At 37.6% G+C, this 12133-nt stretch overlaps 1 protein-coding gene across 2 annotated transcripts in view; it reads right to left on the reverse strand.

Moving 5' to 3' along the window:
- The window catches only part of LOC127065602 (neuroligin-4, Y-linked), a 188877-nt gene extending 179520 nt beyond the window's left edge, over positions 1-9357 (reverse strand). Inside the window, exon 1 of one of the 2 annotated variants that reach the window (XM_050998165.1) lies at positions 7573-9357. In XM_050998165.1, coding sequence (XP_050854122.1) covers positions 7573-7993 — 421 coding nt within the window. In that variant the 5' untranslated portion in view covers positions 7994-9357. The remainder of the gene's footprint in view (positions 1-7572) is intronic. The other variant, XM_050998166.1, reaches the window with a different exon arrangement.
- Between the last annotated feature and the right edge of the window lie 2776 nt (positions 9358-12133).

Consider the following 12133-nt stretch of genomic DNA (forward strand, 5'->3'; position numbering starts at 1 on the left):
CTCGAAATTCGCGAGCTCGCACGTACGGCTGCCGTTTTAATTGAATTTCATAATTAACTAAGGCATTTGAGAGCCACATCTCACCTTCGTTTTGCTGCGTCCATGTAAAGCACAGTCCGACGTTACTCGATGACCTCCGATCGAAACGTGAAATACGATTAAGATAACTTTTTGTGATCTTAACGTTCGAACGAGTTACTTAGACGTTATCGATTAATTTATCGATTATATTCATTAGTTGTCTCTGCGGATATCAATAGGTCGCTATAAATCAATTCGTTTTCAATTTATAATCGTTGATGTTTTTTCTACGATTATGTCACGAGATAAAATGTAGGTACGAGGATAAAAGTGTAGGTAGTTATATATATATATATATATATATATATATATATATATACCTGCATTTTACATACATAAACGGAAATCGAACTAATTTCGGCCATTTTGAATAACTTACAGTCGAACAGTGGAATGTATTTTTACGGTACAAGTTGAATCGTTTGAAAATTCATTGATCGGCATAATGGTAGTTAACCTGCTAATCTTATTAACGTTTTAACGTAGAATCACTTGAATGTTTGAAAATCGTAATCGATCCCGACGGGTCGGATATCCTTCTGTTTCATTCGCTTCAACGCATCGACCTATCCATATATTTTATCCTATATTTTCAATAAACGTGATACGTATACGTAGGTATCGAGCGTGTATACCGAGTCGCAATTTCGTCCTTCCTTAGTTTATCCGGTGATATATCGAGGCGAACTCCAATATCGAGTCTTTTCATACATCGAGATATCCACCTTCTGCCGTATATCAAACGTATAACGTTGCTATACGTCTTGTTTACGTATCACGTTCGCATTCAGGAGACGGTAAGTAGTGTGCAAAGTCGAACTGGTGCGGCTCAAAAAGATCGTATTCGATTAACGACGCGTCGATCCTACTGATCTTTTTTCTCATTTCTTTATCTATATTTATTTATTTATTTATTTATTTATTCTCTTAGAGAAAGAGACGATATCGTAGATATAACATTATCGGTACACGTAAACCTTATGTTCTACTAACGTGCCAAAGCGTTCGATCGAACGACACGATGATAAAATACGTATCTTAAATACACACTGTACGATATTACTATACAACCATAACCACTTTGAGAATATTAAGAAAAACTGACTTCAAATATTTTTACAAACTAATCATTCACAACTATTTACTTTATACAATAATGAAAATCTTGAATGGATATAAAACGAGTCAATGCAAAATTAATAATAATATTCAGATAAATTTAAGCGAACTTGTGTATTCTTTAAGAGATACTTAAAAATTTTCGTACAACTATTTCTCGAAGAACGTATCGAAAGAAAGAAAGAAAAAAAAAACAAAAAGAAATAGAAAGAAAACAGACAAGGAAAAACACAAGAACAAAAAAAAAAGAAAAAAATTCATCGGAAAGGAAGAAAAAAGGAATAATTCAGAAGGTTGAATCGAACCGGTCGGTCACCGACCGACCGACCTACCGACCATTCGACGTCTCGATAAATCTCAAAATCCAAGCGGTATTACGCCCGGCACGGTGCCGCACCGACCAAAATTACATCCGACTCGCATCACACCGTGTTCTACCCGACCCTCTCGTTCCTATACGTGCGTCATTCCGCGAGCATATCCGTCGTGGGAGCTGCGAAGACGAGTTATCGTTGTGAAGGTCTGGGAGGGTTAGGAAAGGAGGGGTATAGCGGGAATGGAGGGAGGGGGAGGAGGTGTGGTGTGGAACGAAGGTGGGAAACGAAACGCGGTCGTCGCGGGCCAGCGAATCGATAGCTGGACGATCCAACAACCCCTCTCTCTGTCTCCCCGGTCTCCCACCTCTGATCTCCCTCCCTCCCTCCTTCCCACCCTAACCATCCCCTTATGAATTTCCTCGGGAATCCGCGACTCGTTTTCCGCACGCTTACCGCCGGACGCGGAACGTTGCCGCGTATTAGCATAACGAGATTCTCCTCGTGCACGTAACGCGGAGACGTCGCTTCGCGAGCCACCCGCCAACCCGCCAACCAGCCAGCCACCTCCGACCACCCCCTCACCCCGACACCATCGCCCAAGCTGCATGAAATGCACCCCGCTCTTCCCCGCTACGACCCTTACCCACTCTCCTCTCGCGAATTTGCATGGCCCATTTAAACGCAATTTCTTTTCCTCGATCGAGGAATTACGTGAATACTCGACCCCCACTGCCTCCTACCTCCTACCCTTCTCCCTCCTTCTTCTCCTCTTCCTTCTTCTTCTTCACCCCATCTTTCCAACCCTCTCACTATCGCCCCCTCTACCACCCTTGCCAAGTTATCGGATATTTTTCTCCGATAGGATGGACGGGGGAAAACGGATTAAGAACACAGGACAGAACTTTAAAGATTGAAACGTTGAGGATTATGCGTGATTTTAAGATTATAAAAGTCGGATAAGTGTACGTCGATAGAAACGATCGATTCGATCATCTTCTTCCATGCGTATATAAGAGTTTAATTGTTCGAAATCGATTTCGTAATAATTTGACATCGATCCTATCGCATTTTCGATTCTTTAAATATTTTCGAATACGCTCTTTGCGATGCTGCTCGTTAACAAAAGATGTCTTTTTTTTTTTGAAGAAAATCATATTAGACAAATTATCTTTTTATAAAAGGGACGAATAATTGGTTAAGCTCGATAAATCTGACGAGATAATCTCTCAAGAATCATTATTTTATACTCCCAGTTACAAATATCCCAATATATCGAATATTAATCGTAATATAAAAATAATGAAATAATTAACGTGATTTATCAAATTATATTCCATCTAAAATGGCTTGGTTAATTCTTTGGCGCATATCTGAGATAAATATTTCTTGTCGATATAAGTAGGTGTAGTCGACGTCGGGGAAGGGAAAAGGAAGAATATAAAAAAAAAGAAAGAAAAAGAAAGAGAAAAAGAAAAAGAAAGGAAAGGAAAAGGGAAAGAGAAAAAAAGAAATAAAATAAGAGACAGGAAGGTAAAATAAAATAAAGGAAAATGAAAAAAGGAAAAATATGAAGAGTAGGAGACATCGGTGAAGTCGATGGATAAATACGCGATCATCAGCGTGATTCAACAGCAAGAGGCTTTCCCATCTTCGGGCTTCGACACTCTTTTCCACGATCGTTTATCGACTGTAGCGAAAAAAAAGGAAGAGAGATGAAAGAAAAAAACAACGCGCTCGTGAAGAAGAAGAAGAAGAAGAAGAAGAAGAGGTGGAGGAGGAGGAGGAGGAGGAGGAGGAGGAGGAGAAAAAAGAAGGGCAGGAAAAAGAGGAGGAGGAAGAGGAGGAAGAAAAAGAAAAAAATAGAACCTTTAGGATCTCGAAGATGAGTAGTCTCCTCTTTCTCTCTCTCCCTCTCTCTTTCGTCCCTCTTCAGACACCCCCTACGACGAGCAGAGGCACCTTCGTTAAGTTCGTTTCCGAGTGAACGGCTGAGCGTCGCGCGATAAACTTCGTCCTTTTACGGTTATGCGTCCACGTTTATAGTCATTGACCCAGATTTAAGAGGTAACCCGGTACGTTGGAAATTAACGAGGGGCTAGTCTTAGCTCTCTCTCTTTCTTTCTTTCTTTCTTTCTTTCTTTCTTACTTTTTCTCTCCCTCGTTTTGCGCTCTTTCTCTATTTCCTTTTCGTTTCTTTTTTTTTTTATTTGATTACGTTTCACCGTGACTTTCTCTCTCTCTCTCTCTTTCTCTCTCTCTCTCTCTCTCTCTCTCTCCCTCTGTCTTTCTATATATATATACACATACTTACTTTTTTCTTTTCTTTTCTTTTTGGTTATCCTGCTCTATATTTTCATTTACAGAATTGTGATGCATATTCATTCCACATTTTCATTCTACCTAATGACACTACACGCGAAGTACGGCATACTTTCGTGTCTTTCCTTTTACGTCCTCTGTCTGCTCTCCATTTGAAATATTTATATTCTTCGTATATTCAATAAAATTTATGAAATTTATGAAACACGATAATATTCCACACAACAACTACTAAGATTATAATCTTCTTAATGTCGTTTAATCGTACTACGATTCAGTCTGATCGAAATACATATAATTTATATCAAATAGTTCCATACAATTGGCATATAATCAATAATTCTACGTAATTGGAAAAAAGAAAAAGAAAAAGAAATAGAAAAGAAAAGAAAAGAAAAGAAGAGAAAAGAAAAGAAAAGCAACTACTTTATCACTGAAAGAACAGATACGTTCGTTTCAATAACAAATGTCTTAGAAATTCTCACGCCGCATTAGTTTCGCATTAGAACCTACCGATAAGACGCTTTAAGGGAATACGTTTGACAGATGAAATCGAAGAACTGCGAGAAGGCTGCTAGGATCGTATGGTAGATACGAGTAGAGATTGCACTATCTAGGCAAGGTAACGATTGCCAACGACGCAAATAAGTAGATAGCGTCGAATTGAAGACGAAGGTGTCGAGTAGAAACTACCGACGAGTTCTGGTGTGTATGTGATATGCGAGAAAGATATATATATATATATATATATATATATATATATATATATATATATATTCCTACTTGAAAGCAGTTTGCATATACGAATGAGACACAGACCTACACATGCGCATATATTACACATATAAAAGTATATATAAAACAAGAATAGATGTACATGTGCTTTTACTCCTCACTAAACCGGACTAATACTGACAAGAAAATGAGCAAGCTTTGGTGAAAGGATGTGTAATTAATTTAATTCTCTCGATCCACTCTCTCTCTCTCTTTTTCTCGATAGAGAGCGTCATTTTTCATCATAGGGACAACTAGAATGATGCTTTTTCATTCTATCACGATGAACGATTTTATCGTCGTGATGATTATTAGATACGCGTTAACATTATATTCACATCACTAACTTTGTAGAGTAGCTACATGCTACTTTTGCTCATTTCCCTTTTATACATTATGTACAACTGTCTCTCTCTTCTCTCTTTCTCTCTTTCTCTCTCTTTCTCTATACCCCATATTTCAACTTCAAAATGTTCATAATATAGTCAACATCATTTTGATAGTAATCTAGCAACTCTTCGTTTGAAATTATGAACGACACATCTTCACGTTTAACAGAAAAGTTTTAAACAAAATTCCATTAGATTTGGTTCGACCATTCTGTTAACTTTAATCATTAAAATGTTTATAATAAAAATGAACGTTGGATTTTGAAACTAATTCAACAAATTCTGGGAAAGTTTAGACAGCATTTTCCGTTATGATAGATAAATAATTGCGTGTAAAATTTCGTTGGATTAAGTTCGGCCAATTTGTTCGCCATATAATGGGGATACAAGTTTATACTGCTTCGAAAATATTAATTGACGACTTGATATTTTGGCGGTAGCAGGAAAAAGAGAGACAGAGAAAAAGAGAGAGAGAAAGAGAAAAAAAGACGTTCAACTTTATCAATCGCTTTATTTCTTTTAAACATTATATTGGTCACGACGAGCCTACATATGAGCGATCTATTGAAATTCACTGAACGCGGAAGAGTTATAAGTCACAGTTAGGCGGCTATCGGTCATTTCGCCGGACGAGTCAGCCGTCTATATAAATTTAAAAACATCAACTCGATAGCATGGACGCAACGGTACTCATATACGCAAGCGACCGAGAGAACGCTATTACAAAATAAAAAAAAAAAAGAGAAGAAAGAAAGAACGAACAAAAAAAGTAGCGGCAAAAAAGGGGGGAGGGGAAGCAGAATAAAACAAAAAAAAGAAACGAAAAAAAGAAAGAAAAGAGAAAAGTTGGAAAAAAAGAAGGAGAAACAAAAAATAGGAAGAGGGGTAGCGAGCGAAAGAGAAAAAGAGCTTGGTCGCCAGAGAGGGACAAAGGTGAAAGACAAAGAGAACGATAGACAGATAGATAGATAGATAGATAGGTAGATAGATAGATAGGTAGATACGTAGATAAAGAGAGAAAGAGAGAGAGGTAGAGAGAAAGAGATGTGGGCTGTAACGCGAGAATGCGAATTCCGCGTGGCGATTTATGGGAAACGAAGGCCCGACTATAAAATAACACTTCCCATTCAAATCGCCAAATTAATGGCCGTTTTCATGGATTCTTTGTTTGCACCGAGAACCTCGACAATAGCCCCGCTGCTACGCTGAGTTATTATTCTAAAATGGCGATCCGATAGGCACGACGACGACGACGACGACGACGACAAGGACGACGTTTCTCTTTTTACTCTAAAAATTAACGTTAAATTTTTCATACTCTCGTGCGTTTTCATGTTTCCCTTTACACAGACGATAAGATCGGTCTTTTTTTTTATATAGAGAGGCATTTCTTTTTAACAGTGCAATTCTTGTTCCTGCTTTTTCTTTCTCTTTTTTCTCTCTCCTTTTTTTTTTATTCCGACAATATATAAGAATAAATTTGTTGATCTTATTCATTGAGATTTTGCGTTAATCCGATTACTTTATACAATGGGATTCAATTAACGAGATTCTTTGAGATTAAAATATTCAACGGGAATAAAAATAAATAATTTTACTTCTTTTTCTTTTCTTTTTTTTTTTTTTAATCTACATTGGAAAAAACGACTCTGACAATTTCATTGAAACGGATAATCATTACTTCCATTACTATTTTGAATTTATTGAACATCGAAGTAATACAAGGTCAAAGTTGAAGAAATTCTCGACAAGAGAAAAGTTCGACGTCCCTGTTCAAATGAGCCTTCCAATGTGCGATCGTTAATCGAAATGACTAATATACGTTCTCGCCTGAAGTTCATTATCGATTCATGGTTAATGAGGAAGAGAGAGAGAAGAGAGGGAGAGAGAGAGAGAAAGAGAGAGAGAGAGGGAAAGGAAGAGAGAAGAAACGATAACAGTAAGAAAGATCGTAATCATGACATTTCCCAAAATTTCCGTGAAAGTTTCGATACAGAAATTCTAGTTATCGTACAGTAGAGTAATACGATACACCGACATAAAATCCACGGTACGATTGTGATTGTCTTTAAATAACTAGTCTCTTCTTGATTTTCTCATTTTCTTAGCTCGATCTGATATCCATTACTAAAACATCTTGCAAATCTCCTTCTGTTTCCCTCGTAAGGCTCCTATCTCCATATTTTCGGTTATTCGATTCTGGATAGTCGCAAAAAAGCGACCCTTGGTTCTCTCGATGGGAATTCGATCGTATCTCGACACATATTTGATACGAACGTCCAGATCCAACGTGATTTATTAAAAGCTTTATGCTCGCATAAAAACAAAATCACGATCTATTTATTGCGATGAGCGAGAAAGAGATATCAGGTAATATTACGATATCGAAATTATTCATATTCTTTTTTCATACGTAGAATTAAAATTGAAGTCTCGATTGTATCGAATCACTTGTTGGTGGAAACAAATGGAAGCTCGAAAGACTCGTTTGAAGGAAAAAAGTATTTCTAAATTTGTCGACGATAACGTTTCGAGATATCGACAAAGACGGATATAGAATCGAAAGGACTCACCTTGAACAGGCGCGTAAATGTTGAGGTAGAGACAATCCTCGCTTTGATTGCGAAGATAGGGTAGCAGTCTTCTGAGATACTCGAGTCTGCCTTTCGGCATCTTGTCGGTCAATTCCGGAAGCTTTTGCGGGCAGACAGGGCCGAACTTGTCGGCGACCTTGACGCCGTGCCACAAGGCGCCGCTAACGGGCGGCATAAAGCGTAAGGAACCAATCGGTGGCGAGGCGTACGGTACGCCACGAAATACCTCGACGCCCTCGAGATAACGATCGAGAGTGACTATCACACCGGACAGCTCGCCGTATTTCGTCCTGACGATTCTCGAGCTGAGCTCGGCGCCTGCCAGCGCGGCGAGCACCAGCTCCAACACCAGGATCATCGACGCCAGGATCATCGACGATGATGATGACCACCTGAACATAATCTTCTCGATCCTTTTTGTTCGATCTTCAATCGATCATCGACGATGATGACGACCACCTGGACATCTTTTACCCGATATTTAATCTTTGATGTTCGATGATGATCACCTGAACATTCTATAGCTGATCCCGTTTCTTTGATCTTTCACGATCGATCGTCCACGATGACGATGATCACCTGGTTATTCTACGATTAATTCTCTTCATTCGACTCTCACTTAATAGTCTTTTCCAAGAGAATCGAATCTTTCCCGCTCATCTTCCCTACCTAGAAAAATTACGAGCCGACTAAAAAATGCTCGAGAACATATCTGCGTTCTTCGAGACCTACCGAACGCATCTAAACACTGGCCAATTTTGCAAACCGACCAAGCCACCTCCCGACGGAAGACGCAGTCGAGAGTGGCTAACCGATCTTACTTCGAAGTTCGACATCCCTCTTTCTTTGTCATTTAATTGTTTATCACACCTTCGTTCGTAATCGTAGATATCCGCAGTAGCACGTCTTCCCACTTCCCCGATAAAAAATGACAGCTTTTAATCCAACACTTTGTGGAGATCACATTGATGTAATTACACTAATAAAAACTAATCGAATGCGTGAAACGACAAAAGGCATTTATTTACCAAGGTATTAATAACCTTCACTCGCGGATATTTGCGTATACGTTTCATTTTAATTTAGAAAATAACGCAAAGGAGCTTTAGACCGGTTGATAAAGAACAGCTCACTTGGCCGCTATTTTTGTCTCGGGGCGAGTCTCTTCTTTGGACGGAGCGAGATTCGGCAAATATTAGTTCACTTTTTTCCTCGAGACCTGACTTATGCTTTCATCCAATCGATCTTCCTTCTTTCTCTTTCTTTCACTTTCTTACTCTGGCCTGGGTAATCAACGTGCGATAATCGTCGTGAATGTCACGTCGTTAATACAAAGATTAAACAATAAGAAAAAAAATTATATATATGTATATCAAAGACGCAATCCAAACGGAAAAATTAATATACGCAAATATATCACCTATTTTTGATTTCACGATTTCATACTTATTCTTAAGGAAAGATCAAAGGATGAACACTGTATTCACTCACAGAGAGTCGTCATCTCACTTCTCGAAGGACAACACTGACGATCATCACTACTACCTTCACTATTCCTTCTCGGTTTTCTTCGTTCCTTCACTCTTTCCACGTTATCACGACGCGCACGCGACGAAAGGACGAGCCAAAGAGTACCCGTTTGTTTCTTTTCCTTTCAAAATTTCTTTCGCAAAGGATGCCAAGGGCCGATTGTAAAGGGCCGACGGAGGGGCCGGTGCCAGACGTTGGCGTGACTTCGACCCCCGACGGACTGGCGTCAGAAAAGAGCTCGCACGCGGTGCTGCGCGTGCGTCGAACGACGTTGGTCGTCGTTCTCGTCGTCGACGTTCGAACTGTCTAGAGTGGGGGAACGTCGACCACCCCACGCGCATCACAGCCAGGGACGTGGCCGGAAGTATAGGCAAACCGGTCGATACGGCAGGCTGAGGTCGATCAAGGATAAGCTGGTTCGAGTCTGAGATTCCTTTCCTGAATGCTTTCTCTTTTCCTTTTCTTCTTCTTCTTTTTCTTCTTCTTCTTCTTCTTCTTCTTCATCTTCTCCTTCTTCTTTTTCGTCATCATCATCTTCTTCATCTCCTTACGTTTCCTGCGAGTTTAACCTTCTGCATCGACCAATTCGTTCGAAGAACAATGATCATTCTCTTATTACTTTCTTTTCGATCGAATTTCTTACCTTAAAACTTTAGAAAGTTACTTGTCCAAGCGCATTTATGAAACAGTTCCAACAAAAATTTTCTCCTTACGACAGATAAGACGTCGAAAAATAAAGATAATATCCTTTCCTTTATTAAGTATATTACTTCGAATTGTAAGTTATTAAGGGTAGCATAATAATTCGAAAGAAAAAGATTCATTATGACATGAATATGATTTATGTTCTATATTGGAAATCACAATTTCGATAGATAGAGAGAGAGAGAGAGAGAGAGAGAGAGAGAGAGAGAGAGAGAGAGAGAGAGAGAGAGAATTAAATCGATTAGATTGGTTTAAATGAAACAAATGGATTTCGACAGATGTTCCTTCTTACTTAAAGAAAATAAAATAAACGAGAAGGTGGCTTTTTATATATTTTTTTATGCTTTTCTTCTCTTATAAGAATATAAATCGAATATGTATAAAATATAAGCTTGTTCTAGTTTGAAAAACATTAATGTATCATTAGTCGGAACTATTTTTTGATCGAACAAACGATCACACATGTTAGCAATTTTGCAAGGTACTAAGATTAACGCTAACGCGCATGTCTCGTCCTTTTAACTTCCTCCTTGATGTTTTGTGTCTGACATGATGTGTACCTTTTCCACTTCCCCGCCGGCGTTCTTCCATTCCTCTTCTTGTACATCTCCTTCTCATCTCGAATATAAACTCAACGAAACGACGTTTGGCTGCTTCTCTGGTTGGGCTCTTTCAGCTTCGCGCCCTTTCCACCAAAGTACCGTTTTTAAACCGTTGATCGAAAGATCAATTTAGTTGCTTCTGGAACCGACATTTCTTTCTTTTTCCTTTTATCGAAATAGAATGAGAAACAATCGAATGAATTACTTTGGCTTGATGTATATTAATAAAATTTATTTATATTTTATATTAATTATTTAAATATATAAAAATTTATGAATGATCATGTGTGTGTGTGTGTGTGTGGTTACTTCAATGTCTTTTTTTAATTACGAAAATTTGTATTCATAATTTATATACGTACGTATATTTTGTATGTGAATGGGTAGGCGTATGTATTACGCGTAAGATTGTAAAATATTCTTTGCATTCTTCGTTTTGTTCTTAAAAAAAAAACGTGAAGTATCTTGTTTCTTTTTATTTCTTTTTAAACAATATATCCAGATATCTTGATCTTTCCATCGTGGATCACACGATTTACTCAAAATCTAACTAGAGTATCGTACTCCGTTAATGGTACACCTATTATCCTGATTTGCAAATAAATTCGGGATTCGATTAGCTTTCGATTATTTATAATCGAACTCGCGCTGGGCTACTCTCGACCGGATACATGTATAATTTGTTCATCGGTTATGCAAATTCGCGCAAAGCCGTTGCGCAGTGTTCGTATTTGCTTGAAAATTACAGGATTATGTATACTTAATTAGGAGTAACTAAGAAGTAATTACAGTGTAATGAGTTCACTAGTGATAGGTTGTATTACTCCTATTCTTTAACGAGTAATACTTTTCTCGAACGAGATTTCTAGGTCGATTTTCACGAAAGTGTAACTTCCAAAATATTTTATTTATTAATATTCGATGGTTAACTAACGTAAGTTTAATTTTCTGATAATTACATCAAAGGAAAAACCATTGATTTTCACTTTACTATTAATTTTTTAATTATCGGAAAAAGAATTCTTTTATTGTATTCTGAATCCATGTATTATATATAGGTATATGTCAATATATATACACACATATATATATGTGTGTGTGTGTATATATATATATATATATATATATATATATATATATATATATAGCGTATCCATATTCAGATGGTATACACGTAATTATCTTTCAATAGAAAATTAACATACATGTGCACACATTAGTGATTACATACCATAACTATTCAGATGACATACATACATACATACATACATACATATATATATATATATATATATATATATATATATATATATAACTCTACATTTTAAAAGAAAATTAACTGACATTTTTTATGTATGATTACGATGATTTTCTCGAAGCTATCAAAATACATTTTTTTCCATTTTTTCGAATTACAATACAGTAACCCATTATCGATCGTTTCTCATGGTGAAGCTTCAGAAGTGGCTTTTTTTGGAGAACTAGAGAGGAGAAAGAGGAAAGCTCTCTATCCCATTCGACGATAACGCTAACGGGATAAAACGTCGACTATACATATTTCAGAGTTTGTATCGGCTCGTCGTTGTTCGAAGTTCTTATCGGTAAGAACCGCTGAGCACAGTTACTTCAAAGCGATACGTTTTCCTTTAAGTCGTAAATTACTCTTCCATCCGCGTTAATATCTATATAAAGTTTACAAAATT

Source organism: Vespula vulgaris, chromosome 8 (genome assembly GCF_905475345.1).
Source record: "Vespula vulgaris chromosome 8, iyVesVulg1.1, whole genome shotgun sequence".
Classification (NCBI taxonomy): Eukaryota; Metazoa; Arthropoda; class Insecta; order Hymenoptera; family Vespidae; genus Vespula; species Vespula vulgaris.